We start from the raw sequence: 27,974 nt of genomic DNA, 5'->3' as shown, positions 1-27,974 counted from the left end.
GTTAAGTGGGCTTTCTGATGTGGTATCTACAATCTATTGCTTTTTTTCATGTTTCCTTCATTAGTTTGTACACATAGGTGTATACAAGCCTCTTTATTTTTTTCTTTTAATGAAATCTTATTCAGGTTTTACCTTAGGTTTAAACTGAAGCAATGTGGTATCACAGGAATTAGTACAGAAGTATATTTGGCTGCTAAGGTTTTCTCTTTCCATGTATGACTGTACTAGGGTCTTAGAACAAAATTAATACCAAAAGTTAAAGACTATGTTTGAGTGAATTGCTATGTAGTGGTAACACATTTATAAATCAGTAGGTCTGACCTATGACTGAGTTCTACTGTATTCAGACAAAAATATTTCCTGGTAGTATCAACTGAGCAGGGAAAGATCCGAATAGTAGCATATATATTGCATATATTGAAATTGCCTGCTTGACTGTCCCTTACCAGGATCATGAGGTTTATATTCATTAGATCCAGTGGACAGAAAATGGTTTTCTCCAGGGCAGCCCCAGCCTTACCATGAGTTTTGATGGATCCTTAAAACCCTTCAGTAAGTACTAAATGCCCTGGGGAGCTGTGATTCAGGTGTGAGTGGACAAGGACAGGAGAACCAGGGTTAAGAGCTGGTGTCAGTGACACTGAGGAAGTGAAAGTTTTGGTAAACAAACAGGAAGGGGATGGGCAGGAAAAAGAGGAAATCCTATATTGGATGTTCTGTGTTCGACTTGTTCAGAATACATTGCAAGGGTCATTTGAATGTGCCGTTGTGATGTAGCAGAATGTGCAAATGGGATTCAAAGTACATTTTTGTAACTCCAGGTTTACCATTGCAAAAGATATGCTGAACTGTGCAAATGCTGGAGGGAAGCACTGCAGCCCATGAGGGGTGTTGGAAAACCTGCCTTTTAAGCAACTCTTCTGCTGGATTGCTGGTGTGGCAATTTGTCTTCCTTTCTCTGTCCAGCTGTACTTGCACTGGCTTCAAGAGAGATTGCAGCAGCTGTCGTGACACCAGTGGAGGAGCACCAAGTCATACTGAGGTGAATTCTAAGCCCATTTCTCTTGGAATGTAGATGGCCTGACTGATTGCAGGCAGTAGACAGCAGTGTTCCCACTATGCCTGACCAGGAGAGCTTGCCTCTTCTCAAAATCTCCTGCTAAATTTCCTTGGGAGCAGTTCCCCTCCCTCTGCCATAATGCTTACCAGTGTTTCCAAAGAAGTCTTTGGCCTACACTGCTTCAAATGTCTTCATTAGTAATGATGTGCTGTTTGTTTGAGTCTTTTGCTCCCCAATTTCCTGGAAAAATACACGTTTCAGTCTTTGCCTGGGCTGTAGGAGTACTCCCTATCACAATTTCCTTTTTTTTTTCCTCCCATCTTTTTTTTTTTTTTTTGCCAATGTCATTCTGCTGTTTCTTCAGTCTTCAGGACTGTCAGGGTTATAAACTGTTTATTTCATCTCTTGCTTTAGACGTCTGCAGCAAATTTTGTTTTCCCTTTCTGGAAGAGTAGCCTTATCACCTTTCATAGTCCAATTGTTATTTGTCAACTACTTATCAGGGATACTCATCCAGAAATACGTACCCCCAGCCTCTTGAAGTCCAGTGGAGTACCCATCTGGCAGGACTGACATGAAGGCATGGCCTTCAAAGTATTTTAAGGCTGTTCCTTGTTTAAGGGCAACTTCGTATTTCTGTAGGTGGTCAGCAAGACTCTTCTGTGTAAAGTACATTTTATGTGTAGATGTAAATTGATCTTTAGAGACAGCTAACTGCTGTTTGACCCATCTGATTTAAAACTGTGACTCAAAATGGGTTTCTGTCTTGAAAATGGTCAGTGTGGATTGTCTCTTGCCACTTTGTCTGCCCTTCTTGTGATGCTGCTTTGACCTCCTCTGGTCAAGTTTATTTTCTGTTGCATGCAGGTTTTTGTGTGCTGTGTTATGGTGCATGGAAAAAGTTCTTGAGCCAGCATTGACCCTCCTTATAAACACTTCTGATTCAGGGAAGCAGAGCATGGATTTACCAGCATGTATGCCAGCCTAGGGAGAAGAAATCAAGTCCTGGTATTGTGGGGATGTGGTGCTGAGACAGCAGCTCTTGCTCCAGGAATGATGTTCTGTGCTCATTGGTGTTGGTGTGCCCCATACACTGACCCCACAGAAAGTGAAACATTAGAAATTTAGCGTTGAGAAGGCAGTGCAAGTTTAGAAGAACCTAGTTCAATGGAGCTGGCACCAGCAGAAAAGAGTTTTGGTAGAGTGAACAAGTGGGAGAAGGGTGCTTCAGTTAAGATATTTCTGCTCTTAAGGGAGCATTTAAGCAAGGCTACAAGTGTCAAAAATGCATCTGAGTAGCTTATTCAAATCACATGTATTGGAATAGGTTTGGATGAGTGAAAGATCATTTTCCCTACTCCTGCAATAAAAACAGGTGGTTTGTATGGTATGACACAGGAAAGTAATTTCTCCTTGGAGTACAGAATACATATGTTTGTTACATGTTCTGTATCTTGTCATACTGATTGAGAGTATGCGATTTCCTAGGGACTATAATTGTCTCTACCCAATTAGTTATTATCCTTTGCATTCTTATTTGATTGTTTTTTTCTCTTTTTGTCGTTTTACTTCTGCAGTCTTCCTTCTTAATTTGTTTCTAAGTATCAACCCCAATTCTGATTTCCTAAGGATTTTGGCCTCCTCTCCTACACCTTTTCTCATATGGTTTGTGTTGTCCTGAGAACTTCCCATGTGTGACCAAACAATGAAGAAGTCTTTCCAGTTGTTAAAGCATCTTCTTTGCACAACACATAATACTGTGGAATTAAAATGCAAGCTGTGGACTCATTACTGTTCTCCTGAAACAAACTTGGATAACCATTGTGAACACTGATTTGGTTTTAGTTCTTGCTTTGAAAGGTAGCTGCATGGGCTGTGAGTGCTGAAGTCGTATTTAAACACTGGGGCTTGTGCACAATCTAAGGCAGTTTTTCAAACTGTAGCATAATATGTCCTACCTGTGAGCTGTATACTTTTGGATTATGTGGAGTTACAAAGGTTATAAACTTAAATGAGCAGCCAGTATGGTTGTAATAATAACGCTGTGAAATTCTTGCAATCTGCAGTATGGATATGAAAATAATTATTGTCATGGGTCCTCCAGTTTACCATGAGTCTAAGTCTGCTAGAATTATTGTGAGTGCTGGCCTATTTTATAAGGTCTATGTGCTGCCCCTTGTGCAGAAAGTCCTGATGTGAGTCTCCTGAAGTCTGTCAAGCTCCTGCAAGCTGTGTGCTGTCACTTGCAGGATCAGAGCCTGGTTCAGTGAAACTTGCTAGGGTTGTAACTGCTAGGTCTTCCTCTGCTATCAACTGACCATTAAGCAGGACTAGCAACAACAGGAAATACTGAGTGCTGCACAGTCCAGTAGTGGCATATTGCGAATACAGAAATGTTGGTTGTTTTTAGAGTGAGAAAACAAGAAATTTCAAGGCAAAGTTAAAATAGTAGCAGAGGTCAAATTATTAGTTTTTGAAAATGAAATCAATTAGCATGATGAGCAAATTCAACATGCATCTTTGAATTGGTCCCCAAGTCAGATCTTCTGTTTAGTACAGAATAATTTCTCTCAAATATAAAGGAACTTAAATCAAGTTAATATACTTGCATAGCTGCTGTCCTGGTAACTTCATTCTTGCCCTTGAGAAAGATCATCTGCAAAGACATACCCGTGTTTAAGGTTGTAGCACTCCAGTTCTTCCTTAGAACCTTTGAAGCAGGAGCAGTCAAGTGAACTGTCACACCAGGTATTTACAATCTTTCCTTCAAAGAGAGCTTTCCAAATTCTCACTCTCACTCCTTTATGAAAATAAAAAGCATGTAAAATATTTCTAATTTTTGTTAACTTTAGAGAAACTTCTTATTCATGTTCATGTATGTAATAAATGTGAAAAATATGCTTAGAAACTGGGGTGTGAATTCTTATTGATGTTCGTTCCGTGACATATTTCCTTCAGTGAGGTGTTTTCTTTTATACTCTTACTGCCTCTCAAGCTTGAGCATGTAGTTTCACAAGACTTCAGTTAGAGCGATCTTCCCTCTTTACATGACAGGCTTTCACACCCAAATTGGTAAAATTTTGCAGCCCCTCAGGATGTGTTTGGTAGACTTAAGAGAAGTATACTTGTATCTATTAAAATAACCCACTGATTTCAAGGACTTAATGTAATAACCTCCCAAAATTGCTAGTCATAGACCTCTTTAATTCTGTTTATCATGTTTGCAGCAAACTGTTGGTTCAGATGACACCCTTTGGTGCTACACCACATGGGACAAATTGCAACAGTTGTTTGAAACAGTTTACTAAACTGGCCTAGAAATCAACTGGTATATTCCTGGTTTAGATTCATGCACTTGAAGGAATATAATAAGACAGAGTTTAAAGTTAAGTAAAAGAATTGAGTTATAAATAGGATTCTGTGAAGTTGCAGAACCTGGAGGATGTTCTTACATCCTTGAAGTTAAGGGAGATTCTGCTACTTAACATCAGTGAGAACAAGACAAGGTGGTTCTTTCTGTGGAGGAACTTGAGCAGTTAGTGCTGAATGCTGGTGTAGTATCCCTGCAAAGATTAAACAGCAAAAAATTTCATTTCTGCCATGTAATTTAGTGGCACCAGATTTCATGCTGATTTTTTTTTAAGAACTCTTGCAGTTTCCTCTTGCAACTTGAGCAAGCTTGTCCAGTGTTTGCAAACTTTCCGGAGGAACTGTACTCTGAGTGTTAGCTCACGTCAGCATGAATGATTTAACCCCAAATTTTTATCTGAGCATAGAATTCAGTCTTGAATCCATATGACATACCCCAGTACAATGTCCTCTGTTTCAGGAGAGTTCTGTGATTATCCAGTGCTGTACAGCTAATGAAACACAGTACAATCTGCAGAAAGAGTAACTTTTTTTTTACAATTTAAATGGGTGCTGGTGTTTGAAGATAGTGAAAAAAAATCTGCTTCTCTTTTGTGAAATTCAGTGCTTTAGATGTGCTCAAGACATAATATGATGCTGTTATAACAAGAATGCTATGTTTTAGTTGCAAGCTTAGTCATGAGTACATATCAGCATTCAAACATGGAGCTGACAGCAGATAAAGAAGCCGTCTGACCAGTGAAGCAGAATGGCAAATGCAGCATGGGGCATGAGTTACATAATGGCAAGGCTGTTACTGGTAGGATCCATTGACACAGAAGTCATTCTGCCCTGATTTAGCCATAACTGTCATAATCCATGTTGAAAGTGGATTGTAGAATGCATGAAGCCAGGTAAGCTTTATAAAAATTGATTTATACCCTGGAGATATAGTTACCTGAATTTGAAAGAACAAAAGCTAATATGAGCTTATGTTCTGTTCCCCATTTCTCTTTTATTAAACACACTGAAAACAGAAGATAAACCCAAAGGAGAAGTGGCATACTTTCTATGAGACCACCCTCAAAACCTTCATCAGGGCTTGCTGGCTGTGAGTTTGCTGTCCTCCATCATGTTTGTATTGACGTGATGAGGGACTTGGACAGGCTGGATTGATGGCTTGAGGTCAGTTGCATGAGGTTCAACAAGACCAAGTAGTGAGTGCTGCCCTTGGGTAGCACAGCCCCGCACAGCACTACAGGCTGGGGGCACAGTGGCTGGAAAGTGGCTTGGCAGAAAAGGACCTGGGGGTGCTGGTCAGCAGCCAGCTGAACATGAGCCAGCCAGGTGGCCAAGAAGGCCTAAAGGAGGTTGTGTGCGGGTAGGTTTTGATCTCTTCTTCCAAGCAGCAAGTGACAGGACAAGAGGAAATTGCTTCAAGTTGTGCCAGGGGAGGTTTATTCTGGATATTAGGAAAAATTTCTTAGCTGACAGTGTGGCCGGGTGTTGGAACAGGCTGCCCAGGGCAGTGGTAGGATCTCCATCCCTGAAAGCATTCAAAAAACCCCTCTAAATGTGGCAGTTGGGGACACAGTTTGGACTTGATGATCTTTGAGGTTTTTCCTTCCATATGATTTTATGTTGTGGTGATTTCATGATGTTAATGATCGTTGCATTCTATTTACAATATAACAATGGGTTTGAATTACAGGCACACTTCAAAGCAAGAGATCACATCTGAAAAATACTCTTTATTGCCAACAACATATTAACTACTTGAAGGCCACCTTCATAAATAACTATCCTCTCCCTTAGTCATAGTAGCTCTTAATAATTTGCTTCAGCAAGAGTCCCATCAATCCATTTGTCCAGGTATGTGGAAGCTGAGCATTAAGCTGCTTTACTTGAAGGAGACAAAGGTTTTAAGTATCAGCTGCTACCTGCAAATATACCTTCCTTTGCACCTTCTGGAGAAGGCACAGTAACATATTACAGCTGAAGAGCTCATTAGGGTGCAGCCTGGTGATGATTCCCCAAACTCATGATAAATTAGCAAGTTGCTTACTTTGTCCCTTGTTGTCTTCTGAGGCTCAGTGAAAACAGGGAGAAGAAGCTCTCATTTCTCTTCCATGTGTCACATTGTAAATGCAGGCATGGGGCACTGCAGAGTCGTACACAGATGATTTGTGTGGCTGTGCCTTTGCTTTCCAATACATTGGATTGTAAATTGAAATCAACACCTGAGTAAAGCCACTGTGGGCATGAACCAGGCCTTTTGGGCTCACACAGAAGCTGTGGTTGCACATCTCTCAACTACACCTTGTTTTGGGAGGCAAAGTGTTTGTCTGTGAAGGATAAGGGGAGGATAAATAGCTGGGTAAGTACTGTTGGGAGTGATGAAGGATAGTTCCCAGATGTGTGTTCTCCAAAGAAACTGTGTAAAACTTGTCCTATCCTTCCGTCATGTCACTTGTTAGGAGGATGAAGACCTTTGGGCTACTCCTGGGCCTCACTCCAACACCTTTGTTTTTTTAATTGGGTAGTTTCTCATTTTCCTATACCACAGTTATTGCTCCAATCACTAAAAAGGAGTGGAGAAGGATCCTTATCCTAGTGGCTGGCATAGACTTATATAGCAACATACATACATAAAGTGCAGGGCAAAAATAGACTACTGAAAATTTAGCACACTGCCGTTATTGGCCAAAATCATCAATTTAAAGCTGAAAAAACCAATATGTGAGTCATAGATACACTCAACTTGGAAAGTAGATGTTGTCCTTGGGGTTTGCTGGCTGGATTGGGACGCTTCCTAATAGTTAGGAAGAATGTTGATCCTTTTCAGTGTAGTGGTTTGGCCAAATTTTCATTTGGAAATGGAGATTTGGTTATATGAAGCTGCTGTTTGTCATTACTGAGAGTTTTTACCAGTCAAGAAAATGACATTTTTACTTATAGCTTGCATTACACTTTAAAGTCTTTAAAGTATTTTGGGAAACTTTGCTTTAAGTTGGTTAACGTGTTGGCACAGCTTTTCTGTTCCATGTCATATGATCCTTTTGAAGAATTTGATAGAAGTATTTATTCTGTTATGTCAAATTAAGATGTTATTTGACCTTTTCCCCTATCTTCAAAAGATATAGTATAGTGGAAAAAAGTTGAGGAAATGGAAGATGTGGTTGCCTGAGGGCTGGCAAAGTGAATTAATTCATTGTTGATATTGATTCAAAATTCTGGAGGATGCAGTTGAGGCAAATGACTGTAATAAAATGAAGCAAGTATTATAAGGTCAGAAAACAGATGTTATTTTAATGTAAGACTTGGTTTAAAATTAGTGCCAAAAATACTGACTAAATGAATCTGGAACATTTTCATAATATATAAAGTCTGTTATGCAATGTTAGCAAAATTAAAATCTTCTGAGGATTAACTTTCGTGTGTTTTGGTAATTTTTTTTCTTCAGTTGTATAAACTAGGATCGGTAGTTTGTACAAATTCCGCTTCATTTCAATGTGATGTTTCAATGTGTGTTTGTTTCAGGATTTTATTTTCATCCTTCTGAAAGCATTATAACATCATTATACCACCACAGTGACATTATTTTCAGTGTTTCTTGCAGATTTTGATTTACTTTAATGTGTGGGGTTTTTTTTAACCACTGCCAAAATTCCTGCATGAAACCAAGATTTTAACTAATCTAGACAAAACTGCAGTGAATTTACAGAAAAATGGAAGATTGTTTTTCTTGGCCAAACCTTTCCACCCCTGTTACAGCTACCTTTCATGTCATCAGCTATGATGATATTTATTATATGCATTATGCTATCATTTATGAGCTCCAGCAAAGACTGTGTATTTTAGCCAAGCACTGAATAAAATTACCCTCTCCCTGGACACTTAAAGGCAAGACAGGCAAATGTTGGAAAGTGCCATTTGAATACAGAAAAATGTTTACTTTGATAGAATTAGTTTTACCAAAGCACTCCTTCCTATTGGAAGTTTGAGATGTGATAACTTAAGTCACTTATTTGCCATTTAGTATAGCAATGTGTTAGTTCATGTTGTTTAATGCAAAAAGCCTCATCTAGTAAGAAAAAAAAATTAAATGGGGAGTATAGGAAGAAAAGGTGATATGATGTGATATGATATGATATTGCTGTTCAGAATGGGTCTGCCTTTTCCAGAAACACAAAAATACAGCATCAGTACGGCAACTCCAGGTATTTTATCTCACCAAAATTTTCAGTTCTTATGTCAGTTGTTGGGGGATTTTTGCTGTATGACTCCTCCTTTCTTGTGAAGACAGATTGAGAGGAAGGGTTTTTCAGCCTGGAGAAGAGAAGGCTTCAGGGAGCAGCTTTCCAGTACCTACAGGGGGCCTATAAGAGAGCTGGAGAGGGACTTCTTATAAGGGCATGGAGTGACTGGACATGGTGGAATGGCTTTAAACTGACAGAAAGCAGGTTTAGATTAAATATTAGGAAGAAATTCTGTACTGCGAGGGCAGTGAGGCTCTGGCACAGGTTTCCCAGAGAAGCTGTTGGGTGCCTCATCCCTGGAAATGTTCAAGGCCAGGTTGGATGGGGCTCTGAGTAACTTGGTCTAGTGGAGGGTGTCCTTGCTCACAGCAGGGGGGCTGGAACTAGATGATCTTGCAGGTCCCTGCCAACCCAAACCATTTTATTGATTCTAATCCACAGTCCACTTCCAATATAGTTGTATGGCAGCACACCTTTTGGCCCTGTTGTAACTTGAATTTTTATTTTAAGGAAACGGACTTGAGGTATGAATATTGCAGTGTCCTAACCCCTCATTTCAATATGAAGGCAAATGTGGGAAAGAAAAACAGGACACCAAATGATAGAGGAATTGGTGGTGAGAATTTCATTGAGAACAGTAGTCAGCTAGGTAAAGGATTCTGGGAAAGTGTCTGCCAACCCAGACTGGTTTAATTGGACTGAGATGTTTGTGCATTTGTGTTTGGAATCAGGGCTCGGAAAAGGAGAGACAGAAATACTGATGCAGGGCTCAAAACTGAACATGGCAGAGGAAGTAGAAATGGGATAGATGTATGAGTGTAGTAGGAATGTAGGTGTTTGGGAGCACAAAGGTGGTAGGGTGATACTTTCTGTAACTGATATAGGAAGGCATAAAAGTAATCTGAGTTAGAATGGACAAAGTAGAATTTGTCTTGGTCTCAATTGCTAAGGAAGGAATTGTGAAAGAAGCAGAACAGGGGGAAATGCAGCAGACAGGAACCACTACCAGTCTCTTAGCAGGACCACTTTCTGTTTCCTGGTGTTACATTAGCATTACATTGAGACTTTTAAAAAGTACTTTCATTTGCAATGAAAAAACATGAGGCCCCTTGTGATATTAAGATGCATTAGAAACACACAGGTGGTTGAGAATATCGTGCACGATGAATAGCCTGGGAAAATAATGGGAATAAATTTAATATCAGGATGTAAGATAATGCCACAGGAGATAGGAAAGTCTGCTGTGACAATAGTTTGTCATTATGAAAAGTGATACAAACCTGGATGTCTGATTGGATGGCCAATGTAATGAAAAGTGTGAAAATCATAAATTAATTTCTGGAATTTATTGAGTGATGTATTTCAGTAGATAGAAGAAATAGTAATGCTATTTGCTTCAAGGCATTGCTGAAAATCATCTTGAAACACCTGGGCATCTCCAAACTCCTGTACTTAAAAGGGATGGGTTCAAAGTGAAACAGATGTGGAGAAGGGCTGCTAGGATAACTAATAGAAGTGGAAAAAAACTGAGAGGGTTTGGTTTGGTCTTTAAAGTCTAGAAGACAGGCTGAAAAAGATACGACTTCTTCCTAATCTCCCAAGAGGATGAAGGGCTAAATGCCATTATTGCCTCCAAAACATTTTTAAGACTGGGACTTACGTGTCAGCTTCTAAGCCAAGTGGAGTGAGGTTCTGAAACATTTCAGCAATAATATTTTGTTCTTCCCCACCATCACCCATTAATCTCTCTAAAAATGGAGCATGGCAAACTTTCTTCTGAGCTTGTGCCAAGTGATTGTGCTGCCTAGAACAGATCTGCCTTTCCCAGAGAGTATTTTGTAGTCCTTTGCTCTAATCATGGTTGATAAACTAGATAGCAATGTTGTCTTGCTGTGACAGACATGCATCCCTGGAAAATTGGAGGGATTGACTTAAGTGAGACCAGGTTTGAGGAAATTTTAAAGCAACATGCTTGTTGCATACTTTTGCACCACAGTAATGTTGGTTACATTTGGGATTAACTTGTTTCTCTTCTTGACCTGTTTATATAGATCTTTATGTCAAAATATTATTTTAACTTTCTCTCACCTTTTCCACAAAGAAAATTGAAGCAGTTAAAATAATTCCCCCATTATTTTTTCATTTTCTTTTAAATGCTAGCAGCTGGACTACAGTTTCTCACAACTGAGGAGCAGTGGGAGTCTACAGAGGGCAAGTCTGTCACAGCCAAGCACTGAGTAGATTCAGGTTATCCATGCTCCTTGCCATAAGCATTGCAGGGAGCACATGGTGATTTGTGCCCGTGTGTGTATGCCCATGCATATCATATAAGGAATAAATTCCATTTTGGAGACCCAGAGATGGGGTGATCCAGACCTACAGAAATAAGCTAAATTTAACAAGATACTAAAATACGCACAACAAGGATTGACTGAGACAAACAGAACCATTTTAGCAGAAAGGCAAGGGAGGAAGAAACTGCTGAAGTTCCCCTAGTTAGCTGCCAGTGCAAAAACAAGATGTAGGAAGTGAAACAAGCTCAAAATGAAAACTGACCCCAGATTTCTGCATTTGCATGAGTCTAATTTGATGAAAGTTATCAGACAGTCAGGATTTACAGTAAAATTGAAATGTGTATCTTTAGATAATATTATATTTTATTAAATTAATATATAGCTATATATGGTGAATTGCAAGTATAAGAATAAGGCTGAACAAGCTTAAATCTAACAACTTCTGAGACCAGCGAGGAACAGAAAACAACTTATCTTCAGTTGCTCTCCAGTTGATGTTTTCATATTGCTCACAACCACAGATAATTTATTTTTGTCATTCTTATTCTCAGTGTGGTCTAGTGGCAAATCTTCACTGGCACAAATATGTGTAGACCAGTACTGATAAGCCATTGATGAGCTTTACCGCCTCTAAAACCTTTAAACGCCTGCTCTGTATTCCTTGGCAGTTGCTTTACCCTGTAATGATGGATCAGAAATGAACCCGAGTTTCCCAGAAATAGTCCTCCTCATAGTCCCAGTAACAGAGACAAAAGAGATCCTTGCAACACTTAGGTAGCACAGATGATGTGGAAGCAGATCAACATAAAGTGAAAGTAAGCACTGAAGATTAGGTAAATGAAGTCCTTACACTTAAGATTTTTTAAATTTTTTTCCATAGAATTATAAATTTGAGCAGTTGATTGAAGTGATGTAGAATGTTGGATGAGCTGCTGAGAAAGCAGGTGTTTGTGTCTTTGAGCAGAGCAGGCTTGCCATCCTTCCTCCCCAGCAGTTTTAATCTAAATTGATCCCTCTGAGTTTCGAGACACTTCTGCCTTGACCTTGAGGGAAATGCACAGGAGTTCAGGAGATCTGATGAAGGCATCACTGTGTTACCTCTGACTATAACTTGTGAAGTAGAAGCAAACCAACTGGCATTAAAGGCCAGAATGAAGCATCTAAAACAGAAGAGGGCAGTGGTATTGTTTTCAAATTTTGGAAGAGGTATTAAAAATTAAACTATTTACTCCTCTGCTCTCTAACGCTGCTTTAAAGCTCCAGGTGTAAAACCAGTTGGGACATAGATGTAAACAGTTGCTTCCTGTTCTTTGATTCAGAAGTTTAAATATAAGGCAATGCTCAAGACTCAGACTAAGTTGGGGGTTTTGATTTTTTTTTCCGTATTCTTACGCATGAGAAATTTGTAGTTTAAATGAAAAGTTTACTCTTCATACTCAATTGAATAACAATTTATTTTTTTTATGTACCTGTTAAAATGCATATGTATATATCTGTTAAAACCCTAAGTCATGTAGGTGTTTTGACACGTGATTACTGACCTTTTCAACAACAGATATTTATTTGATAAAATACAGCTCATATGCTCAGTGTTGTAGTTCTAATTATTTTTAAAGTTACTTTATTAATGGAAAAGCTGGAGTATAATCTATGAAGATTTGAGAATCCTTTCCATGAAGACATGACTTTGATCAAGAAAAGACCAGACATGTCAAGTGGGTTTTTTAGGAAATAATTTCTAATATGCACCATAGATGTTGTTTGTAACAAAATCACAAGGAAGAGAATGGTTATGAACACAAAATAAAAAATGAAATCACCTTTGTAGATGATATAAAGGGTAAGCACTGGGACGAAATCAAACCCCAAATGGTGCTGATGGTGGATGGACAGGTGATGGTCACATGAAACTTGGTTCCTTGCAGTAAGAAGTATTGTGTCTTTAGAGACATTACTTTGCTGGAAGTGTAGAAAAAGGCATATAAAGCAGTTCTATTTTGGGACAGGCAGCAGCTATTAACCCTGGAAGAATGCTGTATTAGTTTCTGACTTCCACTCCTCCCAAACCATTTTGGAATGAAGACCCAAGTGCTGTAGTAGCAAGATGAGATAGGGGATTCAGAGAGAAAATTCAAGGCAAATGTAGACATCAAAATCAGTGTCTTGGAAAAGCCTGCTGCAGAGGCTCTGTGTGATAGCTCTTATGGATACTCCTGTGGCTTTTTGAAGGGTGCCTGAACCTAGATTCTTGTCACCTTGCTGCAGCTGTTAACCTAAGTACTTGTGTTTACCTTTTAGCCATAAACTACGGTATGCTCTTTGTTAAAAGAGAAGCTGTTACTTTTTTAGATATCTATTTATAAAGATTAGCAGCTATGTTACATAGAATTTCTTTTAATTCAGTGTTAATCTTTCATGTCTAGAGGTGTGGACAGGACAATAAATGAAAAGCATGAATAGGAAGTAGTGCCTCCTGTGTTGCAGAGCTGTTGGAATTGGAAACATCTGAGTAGGGACTGGCATCTTTTTCTCTGATGTATAAATTACTTTTATCTCTGATAAAGAATAATGGAGTTTGGTTTGTAATGATGCTGGGCTCTCTGTATTGCTCTTTGCTTACTGTATTCTCTTTCTCTTTTTATCTTCACAAAACACTTCCTTGTGACACGGCAACAGAGCACTTGGCAAATAAACATTTACAGCAAGTAAAATGTTTTATTTATTTATACACTCCTTCCTGCACTGGTATTTTAGTTAGGTCAGGATGCCGCTCCTGAAGCAGTTGCCCTCATGCTCAGCTGTAATCTATGTTCTGGAGCAGAAATGGAGTGCGAGAATGGGGCTGCTTTGGGAGAATGCAGTGTGGGGCTCACCTTTAGGTAAACTCTTGTCAGCTGTTCAATGTTGTTGTCAGATGTTCAATCCTTGGGGCTATACTGGAGTGAAAGGGACAATAACCCCTTGAACCAGCTGTGGGCTTCAGTACCCACTGTTGGGACTTTTTGCTGACGTAGAACCCCCCAGTGCTGTGGGGACTGTGGACTTTCACCTCTATGAGGAAAAGAACCCAGAAAAAACAGTGCTTCATGATGCGGCTTAGGATCTCCTGTTTGTTTGAAGCCATCACAAGGGTCATCTCACAAACTGATTTGTGTGATTTCACATGACATCAAGTAAACTTTTGTGTGATTTCAAAGCACCTCTACAGAGTTATAACTGATCAGTTCTTACTGTCATGAACAAATGCCAACCTTGAGCTTAACACAGCCTCACAGCAGATTTAACTGACAGCTGTTCATGTGCTTTCAGCTGCAGAAAAAAATCTGAGTAAAAAATGCTGTTCTCTGAGTTTACACTGACACTGGGCATGCTGCAGTCTCTAAAGATGTGCTCAGCTTTCTTACAGGAATAGGGAAAGGGAGTTTTGGCTGACAACTTAGATCAAATTACTTCATGCCTTCCACTTCAGCTGTTTGTTCTGAACAAGCAGAACTATTCAAGAGCAAAAAGGTTAGCAGTTAAGTGGATAAATACCTGATCTTGCAGATACAGCAGGTAATTAAACACTGGCCTTCCTGATGTCTAGGGTGAGTTTGCAAACACCAGTCTGCCTGTGGGTGTACAGAAATTTCCTATGAACCATTAATGACAGAACAAGAGTCATCTACATACCCACAGTTATAAATAAATAAAATAAATTTTAAAATCCTTCTCAGTATTGCAAAACAACTAGTATGCAACCAACATGTAGCTGAGCATTAAAAATTAAAGCATTAAAATTAAGCATTAAAGATATTTGCTTCTAAGGGAAGCTCCTGCATGAAGATGTGCTCCAGTGCTTTCAAATAAGAGTGGGAACACTAAAATGTTGACACTCAAGAAAACTCTGATTTTGTGCCTGGTCAATGCCTATTGATTTTCTGTAGGATTCCTTTTTTTTTTTTTTTTTAGTTCCAGAGAAGACAAGAAGGGGAGCAATGGGTTCTAATGCTGCTTTAAACCAGGATAACAGATCACTGCTGAATCTTATGGACATCCAAGATATGTTGGCAATAGGTGACAGATAATTTACAGAAATTTTAGGAGAGGAAGTATCCTTGTGTCATATTTAGAAGAAAACACTCTGCCTATGGATAGGACAGTGCCTGTGTCATTATGCAATGCTTCCTCAATGGCAGAATGGGACATTAAATGAAGATGGTGTTGGAACTTGAGACTTGCCATGTGGGACTGCTTGTTGCCTTGGTTTATTTTTGTAATCAGGTAGGATTGTGATTATCATAGGTATCGTTACAAAAGTATGAGTCTTAATATGAACCCAGACCAGTCTGGTTAATTTTTGTAGCTGCAAGGCACCATCCCATTGATACAGTTGTATCTGGTAATGGACACTTCTGCTACTACTTTACCTATTCACTACCATGAACCTTTTCTATACTAGAAATGAAGGGAAAAGTGGGATGAGAGTCAAAATCTGCTCTAGCTTCTCCAGCTGTGTTTATTTACTTGGGCCTATATTTGCACTGAGCTCTTATTTTAGGTTTTGCATTGTTCTTCAAAGATCTGGCTTTAAAGATTAATTAGGGCAGGGGGGAGTGAGACTGTGTGCCTGCAAGGGAAAATGTGACTGTGATCCTAGCATTAGAGCACTGACCTGAAAGGAGGGAGAGAGGAAGGAAGGAGAGGGCTGAAAAGCATTCATAGTGGATTCTTTGAAAAGTAAGTATGATTACTCTCCTCAGAGGACGGATTGTAGAGATAATGTTGTATATATATTTGCTGGAGTACTATGTAATTGCATCACGGGATTAGCAGTCAGTTTCCAGTCATGCAGATGCTAACAGCTGTATCTCATCTGATTTAGCATGGATGCATATCCTGAGAGAAGAATTAGCCTTCTAAATTATATTGAAAAGAAATCCTTGTGTGGTGATTTGCCATCACTGGCACACACATTGGCTATTTTAGGCTGCTGTAACATACTTGTGTGAACAAGGAGATGCATTACTGCAGGTCACAGTAGCAGCGTGTCTGCCATGGAGCTGGGACTGCACAAGTCATCAGCCTCATGTGAGACAGGGATTTGAATCAAACAGAGCTCCCTGCTAGACTGGCATCTGCAAAATGAAGTGGGGAGATACAGGCGTTGCTGCTTCCAGCAGCAGTTCTCAGAATTTGGACAGGAATTTTTCCCTATGTCTTCCAAATAAGTCTTTTCTTTTAAATATACAGATAAAAGCTATCCCTGCAATAATTGCATTTTTCTTATATCTATTCCAAAGCTCAGAGAAGTATCAGAAAAATACAAGGGGTTTGGGCAAGGAAAAGTAGATTGGGGAGAAAATATAACAAATCTGAAGAAATGGTAAATAACTATTTACTTCATATGTGGATTGAGATGAGGTCATTTCTTTCCTTTACAACAGAAAAGAGCTATCAGTGTGTGGGCCTAACCTTCAGTTGTTTTTCCCATGAACTATTCTGTATGAAAAGGAAGCACATTTTTTACTATGTAGCCCAGATGATTAATGGGAAAGGGCTTGGTTTATAGCACAATGATTTTGTTTAACACCTTTTTTATTTCAACAGGAAATATGGGGTGTATAAAATCAAAAAGGAAAGAGAATCTGCATGGAGATGGGCTAGATTTGAAGAATCAACCAGTACGTAAAACTGAACGAACTATTTATGTGAGGGATCCAACGTCCAATAAACAGCAAAGGCCAGTAAGTAGATAGTCTCAGGAGAGAAATCCTGTAGCAAGAACAAAGCATGACTGGCGTAACTTAAATTTCAGTCCAAACCATATGCATGGAAAAATTCAAATTGTGTGCAGTTCACCCTCAATGAATAAGTACCTAGAGGAATAAAAATTAAAACGTGGTGGTTTGCTACTTTATGTTTGTCATAGTTTTCTGCATAAAAAGAGTAACTTAGCAATGCTTGAGTAGATATAACCATGTCTATAGAAGAATGCTAGGTGACATTAGAAAACCTGAAGTAGTTTAGACCCATGTTTTAAAGCATTGGTGTTGTGTTTTTAGTAGCTATGGGATCCAGGTGTTGGTTATTCCATTTAAAGGCTGAAGTAATCATGGGTGATTGTTTAGCAGCTCTAGTCAGCTTTACTCACTGAGAGCCACTACTCAGCCTTGCCTGACGTGTGTGGGTAAGTGTCAGAGGGGTGCAGTGGTGCAGGGAGCAGAACTGTACTGCAGGAGGAACAGGCTAACATGTTCCTTGTGTGCTGCGTGGCTTTGGAAGGAAGGGTGCTGGGATGGGGAATTCTGCTGGGTACCAAGTGAGCTGACTAATTTGCAGCATGACTAGTACCTTTTTTTTTCCCACCTTCTCTACTGTGCTGAGGAAACTGTGTCTCCTGACTGCCCTTGTTCAGGGACCTGCTCTCTGCAGGTGTGAATGGATCCCTGCTTCCCTCTCTCCCCAGCTGACACAGTGAACTCAGTGTGCTCTCAGTTGATGAAAACATATCACAAACTACTTTGTTTTATTAATTTCTCTTTCTTTTCCCTTGCACAGTCTTAGTGGCATAACTGTGCTTGTAGTTCTTTAGCATGATGGCTACGCAGTAATAACTGTCCTGCTTAAGTGCCCTACCTAAAGCCTCTTCAGCAGAAGTCCCAAAGCTGTGAACTTCTTCCCCACAGCTTGTGCCACACCTTCACAAGGTCTGAACTGCCCAATTTAAAATCTACTATATTTTTATATTGTCATATAAATAATACATGTTTTTATATATAATTTATATTTTGAAGAAATGGGGGAAAAAATCTGAGCATTTCTTTTTAAGACATATGAGATGATACCAAAGCATCTGTATAATATGTAATTGTAATTTAAGATCATCACAAAGATCTAAAACTGCTTAATTAAGGACATATTTTATTGTAGGCAAATCCAGAAGCACAGCTCTTACCAGGACAGAGGTTTGTCAATCAAGGTATGTTTCTATAGTCTCACAGCTGTGTGCTGTGCCCATGTCTGCCTGCAGAGTGATGTGAACGTGCCTATGTCTTTCTGCTTTTGTAGATCCAGAGGAGCAGGGAGTCATTGTGGTAGCTTTGTATCCCTATGATGGCATTCATGAAGAGGACTTGTCCTTCAAAAAAGGAGAAAAACTGAAAGTTATTGAAGAGTAAGTATGACAATATTGGTTGTATTGCAGATTTTCTTTGGGCTCATCTAAGTCCCTCTACAATGCTTTGATATCCTTCTTGTACCGTGGTGTATGAACAATAAGTGAGCTCTCTTACATGTGATAATACAAATGCTTTATGGTGTTATTCCAGGTTGGATGGGACTTTGACAAACCTGCTGCAGTGGAAGGTGTTCCTGCCCATGATAGAGAGGATCTTTTAGGTCCCTTCTAACCCAAACCATTTTTGAGTCTGCAGTTCTCTGACTTGGCAGCTGGCCTCAGTAATAGTGAGCAAACATTGATCTGGTGGAGCCAGTGGCTTCTCAGGGCGCTTGACCTCAGAGGAAAGGTTGTGCTTCTCTCTCCAGTCTGAGCAAAGCTCTCAGCAGACTAGAACCTAAATAACAATTTAGCATTTTTCTTTCCTGTGAGTACTACTGCTTTTGTTTTTCAGATCCGGAGAATGGTGGAGAGCAAAATCTCTCACGACAAGAAAAGAAGGTTTCATTCCCAGCAACTATGTAGCAAAAGTAAACACCCTGGAAACAGAAGAGTAAGTTCTCCCTGTCTCCAAATTCTGGCAAACTTCTTCATCTTGGTGGTGTATCCTTTTTTTGGGGGGAAGGAGGTGGTTCTAACTCTGTGAAATACTTTTCAGATGGTTCTTCAAAGACATAACCCGAAAAGATGCTGAAAGACAGCTCCTGGCTCCTGGAAATGGTCCTGGAGCTTTCCTTATCAGAGAAAGTGAAACATTAAAAGGTAGGTTTGGGAGAGGTACTTTGGAATTGATATAGAGAGAAAAAATACGCAGTCAGTCTACACAAAAATTGCCATCAGGGTGGAGTAGTTTCAGTGCATCCTATTGTGTGAATTTTCTTCAGTTCTGTAGGAGTAAGAAGAATGAGAAAATTACCAGAAAAAGAGAGTTGTGGGCTAACACCCAAAGCTGAGATAAAAGGAAAAAAAAAAAGCATTATGTGTGTGATTACACTGACAAGAAACAGGAATGAATGAAGTGGCATCTTTTCTTTTCTTAATGTTTGTGACACCTTTATTGAAAGTCATATTACTGTAATAGTAGCTGCTGCATTCTGTAGTCTTCCATTATTGGGTCTGTATCCATTGCTACAAGTTTAAAGTTGTAGTTAGTGCATAATGAGGGTTTTCACTTCTACAGTGTAGTGGGATTCTTTTCAGAGAGCTTTTTGATAAAATTTTGTGCTGTAAACAGAGTGCTTTGTGCTGAAAAGCTTAGTGAAGTCTCCAGGCTCTTCAGCTTTGAGAAACCCCAGCCTGTGGACTCTGACTTTAAGTCTGGATGGATATTCCAGCTGGATGCTATAACTGCATCTTCCAGAGGAAGACACATGGAGCCTTTCAGCAGGCCATGCCTCTCCACTCCATGGGGTAGCTTTATTGGCTCTAATACTGCAGATTCTTGACTAGGTGTCATTTGTAATGGGCCTGTATCATTGTGCTCTTAGCTGAAGACTCCTAAATGAAGTTCTCAAAGTTCTCCTAAATTCTACATAGGGTATTGAGACTGTGGGAAGGTACCCCCCAGAATCACTGGATATGTGTGTGAGGAGAGATAAGGGGGTGAGATAATTTTTTATCCTTTGAAAATGGGCAATAATTATACAAGTAGAAGAAAAAAAGAGTGCTGTTAGCTAAGGGTAGATGCTCTCTTGCCCCAGTTTAAATCTCAGATGATGTTAGGCTCCCTCAGGCTGTCTAGGGATCAACAGGTCTAGCAGATCAACAGATCTGCTCTCCCTCCTCTATGCCTGAAGCCATCTCCAAGTTATCCTGTTGCTAGTCGGCCCATGACAACCAGCGTGTTCCTTTTTCAAAATGCTGATCTCCAGATTTCAGCTTCTATCTGAGCAGGGTGACAGCCCCAGTCCTGCTCTCCCAGCCACTTCTACTCGACTTGAGGGACTTTCTGTCAAACTGGGCACTGAATGTGGAGCTGCCTGGAATATGGAACCAGTGACTTTGTTGAATAAGACTGAAAAAGAAAGTGTGACCGTAAGCATTTTGGTGACCAGTTCAGGGCAGGTTTTTGCTAACTTCCTCCTGTGGATTGCAAAATGCTTTTTGAGGAAATAAGGGAGCAAAAAGAAAAGCAGACAAGTTGGTCATTTTCTTAGCCTCAACTGTGCATGTGTGGACTCTGTAGATTTTTGCTATCTGTTAATGAGGGTTCCTTCTTTATCCACAGGCAGCTATTCTCTCTCCATACGAGACTATGATCCGGAGCATGGCGATGTTATTAAGCACTACAAAATCAGGAGTCTAGACAATGGAGGATTTTACATCTCTCCAAGAATAACTTTTCCTAACATCAATGATATGATCAAACATTATCAAAGTAAGTTAAATCATTTAGTGAATTACTTATCAGAATGCAGCCATTATTTCCTGTGAAGGAAAAAAATGGTTTCTTCTTTTGTAACAGAGTTTTTCTTTTTGCTTTTTTTTTCCCCCTAAATAACTTGCATGCATGCATGTTATCAAAGATAAAGTGAAACTAATTGGAACCCAAGTATTGGTACCATAACCAGATCTAGTGCTGGTTGCTCTGTGGCATACCATTGTGAAATGAAGACTAGCTTCATAACACAATTCATCAAACTTAGGGTGATGTGAAGCTATAATAAGAATTGCTGTATTGTAAATAATATTTTATTTGAGAGTAAATTTTTATTCATAATTATCAGATATACATATAGACTGGTGAATGTTGTCTTGTACCTAGTGTTGATTGTGAAATTGGTTTTATTTTTCCTGTAAATGTGTTTGTTTAATTATTTATTTTTAAAGGAAGAAATATTCCGTATACTTCAAAGACATAAAATTGCACCCACATAAAATGTATACATTTATTTAAAAAAAGAAAAGGTGGGGAGAGGAAGGGACAAGTCTATCTGTGTTTCAGCTGCAAAACTGACTTCTCATTCTGCATAACCTCCTGCTGAATAGCTCCAAAATACATTTTTTTAAGTCTTGTACATGGAAACAAAAACAAGACAAAAAAATGTTGGACATAAAATCACATACTAATTTTTCAAAGACATTCTGAGGAGTTGGCCATGAAATTTTTCAGAATAGTAAGATATGTGTGCTAGCTGTTGGGCACAGCTGAAAATCTGAGGATTATTCAACATTCATATAAAAGTTATAGCTGGTCAGTGTCTGGAGTAAAAGTAATGTTGACCTACTTATGCTTGCATGCATATCTGTCTGAAACTATGTTGCAAGAAAATTTAATGACAAATTCAGAATACAGGTCCCAAACCTGACTTCAGTGTGCATCTTAATCAACATAGTGTCAGTAATAAGATCTGATATTGTATTTACTTGGTGCAAATTGTACTAAAACCCCTTAATAATCTGACAATAACCAGATGCATGTGATACTTTTTTATTAAATTTGTCTCTGAATGCGAAATTTCAGATTAGAGGCACTTAAACTTCTGTGAAAGCATCAGAAAGGCTATATTTTCATCATAGCATCTGGTTATTTTGAACATTATTGTGGGCTGGCTAGTGCAATTAAGCAATGTTTGTCTCAAGTCTTGTGGCACAGGAGTGTAATGTATTTTGTATTTTGATTTTTCTTTGAAAACCAGGGCAATCAGATGGCTTATGCAGAAAGTTGGAAAAAGCTTGTATTAGTCCCAAACCTCAAAAACCATGGGATAAAGATGCATGGGAAATTCCACGGGAATCAATTAAATTAGTGAAGAAACTTGGAGCTGGTCAGTTTGGAGAAGTCTGGATGGGTAAGTTTATTCTTTTGAAATGAGTATTTATCTCTGAACGAAGTGTCATTTCAGAGTCATTCAAAAAACATAGTGGACATGAAGCTGATCTTGTATACTTGTAAAACAGCAAAATCGGGCCCAGAATATACCTTCTCGTGAAGAGAGAGGGCTTGTAAAAGGGGGTAGATACCTGATAAGGAAGTGGAACAAATCCTTTTGGGGTCTTTTACAGGAAAAAAATAGTGAGTAAGCACTGTAATTTAGAAGGTCAAAGACAATAGAGTTTTTTGTTATGTTTTGAGGCAGAAATACAAGATTATAGTAAGATGTGGCTCCTGAATCTCAAAACCAATGAGCCTCTCAGAACTTTGTTTCAAATCAGAAAGCATTAAAGAATATGAAATAGAAACAGTGGCTTTTAGTGAATTGTGGATAGAGATATCATAGTCCATTTGTGAAGAAGATGCCTCCTGCAATGTAGTGCATGATACTGCCATACTGGGTGAAAAAAGGAACAGACTTAACTCAAGAGTGTTGTCTGGCAGTGTGCTGCTCAGAAAGTAGGTGATTTGTGTATTAAGAAGACTAGAGATTGAATAGCCCATACCTTGACTCATCAGGCAAGACTGCAGTACTAAAGTGGTCATAAGGATTACAAGTTGTAAACATTAATATATACCCAGCAGAAAATGATAGCATTCATTATTATAACCTGGATAACCTGCTTTGTTGGCTTACAAGCAGTATTTCCTCAGCCTTAGTGACTTCCTATTGACAAGGGGCTATGCCCGGTGTCACATTCTGTGAAAGTAGTTTAATCATCTTGCTTTTGAAATGCTATGCCTATTCTGACATCAGACTATTCTTTTGACTTTCTCATTGCATGATCTGTGTACTATTCATTGCTTACACACTTTTTGCCAGTTATCATCTTATTTGAAATAAACTATATCTTCCTCCCAAAATCTTCATTAAGATGTTTTTTCACACCAAATCATTCTCCTAGCCTTTCCCCAAATCTCTTTTTTGGGATGTTATGTTTAAATTTGAATGAATTTGTTATAGTTTTAATGAAAGAACAGATTATGCTGATGATCGTTATTAATTTTAAGACCTAAGAATCTATAGGCAGAGCATTTCTGAGCAACTTAAAAGTGTATCCCAAAGCTAGCTAGAAGACAGAAAGCTATGAAGGGGTCTCTGATCCATGGGAGTGTGTCAGTCTGACGGGAATGTCATTGCTTTGAATAGATGCTCTCGTTTAGAAAAGCAAAGCACAGACTGGTGCTGTTTGAGTGGCAAATTAAACAGACTCAACTACAGTGTCAATCAGAAAGATCTAATTGAGTTTTAAGTGCAATCTTTTTGTATAAATAATGTAAAAAGTGCAAGCAACACATATCTAATGTAATGTAGCCAAATTCAGCCTTTTATCTGCCTTCACAAGAAAAGGTTTAAGAAACCCTCTAGCTATGATATACATGAATGACAATTTAGATACTAGTCAGGACAAGTGTCAACCATTGTGCAGTTATTTATGCCTAATAAACCAGGGCAACAAATGTTTAACTTACACTGAAACACTGTTGAAGACTTTGTGGTAGGAGCTAATCACCTACTTGAAAATGCAGATCATTTGGGAAGTGACTACTTCTGCACATATGCACAATAAAACTTTAAAAGGTGTTTCTGCTTCAAGATGCTTCCTCTTGTTTTTGTCATTATATTAACATCTAAACTGGCCTGAGCCCTATGTCTGAATTGCTGCACTGTGAGAAAAACTAATGTACTGTGAAAGCAATCACTGCATTTCCTCTTCTTTGCTTTCTTTCTGAAGCGAAAGAAGATGATTTGCATGGCACAGATCCTCTCAAATCAGGAGTATGGTTAATCTTAGAACCAAGGAAGTTCAAGATGGAAAAGCATATTAGGTCAGCTGTGTGGTGCAGGGTGTCAGCAAACTCTGTGTATTGTAATGATCACCCAGGGAGTTATGTAGAAGTACTGAACAATAATCTGGTTGCTGTGCTCTCCTGATTTGAGAGCGGGTTCTTACACTGCCTTCTCACAGAGAACAAAATTATTTTTCAGCCATCATGTGAATTAGAAATGTTGTTCCATGGTTTCGTTGCTAAATAAATTTCTTCTTGATAAAGAATACTTAGAATCGTGGTTTCAGAGGGAACAGTGTCCCACTCAGAGGAATTGTGCGTATGAGTAAAGAAAGATGTAGAACTACTGAACAAAATCCAACAAAGAGCCACAAAGATGAGGAGGGCACTGGAGCTTTCTTTTGAGGGAAGGCTTAGGGGGATCTTATCAGTGTATGTAAATAGCTGAAGGAGGTATGCAAAATGGATGGAGCCAGGCTCTTCTCAGTGGTGCCCAGTGACAGGGCCAGGGGCAACGGGCACAAACTGAAACACAGAAGGCTCCTTCCGAACGCTCTGTGTGTGAGTGGCCAAGCACTGGCACAGCTTGCCCAGAGAGGTTGTGATGTCTCCATTCTTGGAGAGAATCAAAAGCCAACTGGACACAATCCTGGACAGCCAGCTCTAGGTGTCCCTGGGGGTGTTGGAGACAGATGCTTTCCACAGGTCCCTTCTGTGTTTCTGAGAGATACGGAAATATAGAGATAGTGCTGATAACTAAAATGTGAAGATATGCAATTATAGCTTTTATCATATTTTCTTTTTATTATCTCTGTAACTACTTTCTGGGCTTCCATGTGGACATCTTCCTCTTGAACAGTTTGGAGGAAATTAACTTATATTATGGAAGGAGTAAGAAAATCCTAGGAACAAAAAGCAGGCCTCCATGTGCCTGAAGCACTTGGCTGTGTTCCTGTATGACCTGTGCAGACAATCTGTTTTATAGAATGGGCAAGTGAATCTCCTCCAGCTCTGAAGAGTTGCTTTTACACAGAGAAAAGTTGGTATCACTTTTCCAGTTTTTTCTATCAATACAAGTGCAATTTTATGCATTTTATAGAGATTTTCTGGGTTTAGGCTACCAAGTTAGTGTTTATGTGTGCATTTTGGTCATCAGCTGTGCAGCCTGGGCTTTCTGCCTTCACATTTAGCAGGCTGTGTGGAGATGAGTGAGAGATGGAGCCACTGCTACATTATTCTTTTCTGCAGCTGAATGATGGCTGTAGGAGGTGAAGGAGTGAAGTGCTGATGTGCAATTGGATGCAGAGAAGCTGCACTTCCTCAGACTCTTTCCCAGTACCTCCTCCAAGAGTAACTGCTCCAGCCATTATCTGCCTTCTAGCAGTGTTATATGTCCATAGCTCAAACGAGTTGTTCCCAGTATACTCTGCAGGGAATTACTGGAAAAGTAGAGGAAGGAGAAAGCTGTGTATTAGAGGCGTGTTCACAAAGCTCTGCATCTTCAGTCCTGTTCAGAAATGGTAGGGTCAACCTCACTTGTCTATTATAAGTTCATATCACACCTTGGCCTGATTAAGCCCATGCAAGAATCTGGGGACAACCTGGCTATGCAAGACACTACTCTGTCAAATAATAGTAATCAACTTCAAAATAAATACTTGAAACACTTTTTTTTTGAGAATTCAATTCTAACATGAAGAGAAGAACATGGCTTATTGTGTGAGACATCATCACAGGATCCTCAGATTTTCAGGCTATTGCTTGCCTCACATTTGATTCTTAACAGTAGCTAAAACTGCAAAGAGACAGACTTCCTGCCATGGTATGAAAGGTTTTTATACCATGGAGCTCAGTGCATCTGGGCAGCTACTTTAGTGATGTGATAAACCAGAGCAGCACTGGAAGACCAGGGTCTATGTTTTATGCATTTTTGTTCCTAGTGTGAACTGATATGATGTGAATCATGATGCTCTGTGGTATTAATAATCCATGAAGAGAATTCTCAAGCAGGGCTAAGAGGAAAGTTAACAGGGCAAATGCAGTGACTGTAGTGTAGTTTATTAATGAGTCACATCTTGCTTGCATCTCAGGTGTAAAAAATTCTCTTATTCAATAAGCTCTGAATTAGAATATAAGTAATGTGTGCTTTGGAAGTGTATTTTCTTCTGCAGTTGTTAGAAATACCAGCATGTGTTCATAGAGCTCATGGCCATCTTGTTTTGGTGCCCCATCCCTCCCAATACATGATGAAATAAATGAACATGAGAGAAATCCAAGATCAGGTATTTCTAGTGCTCTCACCAGCTATTTGGTTTTCTCTACCACCAGAGAGTCAAGGTAGACTTTTTTTACAGCAGAAAACCTCAGTATCACAGAGATGTTGTAATAAAGCAAACCTTCTTTTTTAAAACAAAAGAGCTAAGTTTGATGGATATCTTTAGTGAATGTAAAATACTGTTACATATTTAATGTTAAATGTGTTGGTCATAATTGCTTCACTGAAATAGATGTATTAATTAGTATGTTTAGTAGAGAATTCAACAAATTGAGAGTGGAGCTCATGCTCTGTTTTAGGCATGGAATGGAATAGTAGAAATGATAGAAATAATCTTTCTGCTTTTTAAACAGAGAGAAATACATTTATTTTCTGTTTTTCTGATAGTTATAGATCATATACCTGAGCTTTAACCGCGGATTTGACCTGTAACTGTAATTTCTTACTATTAGTTAACTTAGAGAAATGTCTTTGTTATGTTTTGACCTGACCATGTTTGGAAAAATAGATTTAATAATCATGCAGGTGAATATTTTGTGATTGTGGCATAGTGGCTTTTCTCAGGTCATGATCCTTCTTCAAAAAAGATGCAGTGCTCAGACCAATCACTTAAGATCTGGAAACTAAGTCCTTGCTTTGCCACTGATTTCTTTTGTTGGACAATAAATAGCATAAGGTGGATTCCTGTTTAGAGGTGTATCCATCACGGCAGTGATCCAGATTGTTGCTGAATAAGGAAATGAGCCTATTTTGTTGAGTCATGAAGGTTTTACTTCTTCTGAGAAGTATTTCTACAATGTTGCAATGGGTATGGGAGGGATAAAAGTTGCATTTATATCCTTCTTTCTTTTATTTCTTCGTTTTTAAAATTATATTACTTCACAAGATAAACCTAAGGATCAGTGCTTTCTACTCTATTTTTTAATGCTATTTTAACATTTATTTATTGTTTGGCAAACCTTAAATCTGAAAATAATTCACTGCTTTTCTCTTTACTGATAGTTGCTTTTTATATAATTAGAATGTTACATTAGAAGGTTTGCTAAACAGAGAAATGAACCACAGCCACAGTCTCCTTCACTCCTGGCGTGGGCTGTGTGATAAGAAGTTATCATGTTTTAAATCTTGTGCTGAGCACTGCAGGATTGCAGTCCTGGCAGCGTGTCCTTGTTGGTCACAAGAACCATTTGGCTGCACTTTCCCGTAATGCTCCATTTTGAGCACTAAGGGTTACAGGAAGGATTATAAGCATGAGACTGGCATGCATGAAGTGTAATCATGGGATTTAAGATACTTTCAAAAACTTCCAGCCAGTCCTTGGACTCTATTGTTCTGAGGCAGTTTAAGTGGGCATTCACTGAAATGTGCCTTGACCAAGTGTTTTAGGGGCTACTTGTGAATGGAAACTTGGTATGAAGTAAGATCATTTGTTTGCTCTATTTTTTTTCAGATAACTGATTTCTAAAAATAGGGAATGGATCATTTTTCTCTGCAGTGCTGTATAAGTTGCAAAATAAAAAGGAATTCTAGCATAAATATTTGTGCTACATCTGGCACTTGTTTTCAGCCTCTTAGCTATTCCTGGAATCCAGCCTCACCTGCTTTACAAATTCCTGCTTGTTGCGACTCTGTGGGCTGCAGAGTGACTTCAGTGCACTGATGCTATTCCCTCCTTGTAGGTTATTATCATAACAGTACCAAAGTGGCTGTGAAGACTCTGAAGCCTGGAACAATGTCTGTGCAAGCCTTCCTGGAGGAAGCCAACCTCATGAAAACACTTCAGCATGATAAGCTTGTTAGGCTTTATGCTGTAGTGACCAAAGAAGAGCCTATTTATATTATAACAGAATTCATGGCAAAAGGTGAGAAAAACATTGGATCTGCATGCTGATTTGGGCTGAGGTAGAGTTAATT

At 39.0% G+C, this 27,974-nt stretch overlaps 1 protein-coding gene across 5 annotated transcripts in view; it reads left to right on the top strand.

Moving 5' to 3' along the window:
• LYN (LYN proto-oncogene, Src family tyrosine kinase) overlaps positions 1-27,974 on the top strand; it is a 48,935-nt gene that overhangs the window by 4,004 nt on the left and 16,957 nt on the right. For 2 of the 5 annotated variants that reach the window (XM_068188436.1, XM_068188422.1), the window contains exons 2-9: positions 16,551-16,687; positions 17,874-17,922; positions 18,012-18,117; positions 18,575-18,673; positions 18,779-18,882; positions 20,348-20,497; positions 21,759-21,911; positions 27,740-27,922. In XM_068188436.1, the coding sequence (XP_068044537.1) occupies positions 16,556-16,687; positions 17,874-17,922; positions 18,012-18,117; positions 18,575-18,673; positions 18,779-18,882; positions 20,348-20,497; positions 21,759-21,911; positions 27,740-27,922 (976 nt within the window). In that variant the 5' untranslated portion in view covers positions 16,551-16,555. Of the gene's footprint in view, positions 1-6,485; positions 6,786-16,550; positions 16,688-17,873; positions 17,923-18,011; positions 18,118-18,574; positions 18,674-18,778; positions 18,883-20,347; positions 20,498-21,758; positions 21,912-27,739; positions 27,923-27,974 lie in introns of those variants that run through there. The other 3 variants (XM_068188454.1, XM_068188430.1, XM_068188444.1) reach the window with 3 other exon arrangements.

The sequence above is a fragment of the Anomalospiza imberbis genome, chromosome 1 (assembly GCF_031753505.1).
Source record: "Anomalospiza imberbis isolate Cuckoo-Finch-1a 21T00152 chromosome 1, ASM3175350v1, whole genome shotgun sequence".
Taxonomy (NCBI): domain Eukaryota; kingdom Metazoa; phylum Chordata; class Aves; order Passeriformes; family Viduidae; genus Anomalospiza; species Anomalospiza imberbis.
This window is presented reverse-complemented; position numbering and strand designations above follow the sequence as displayed.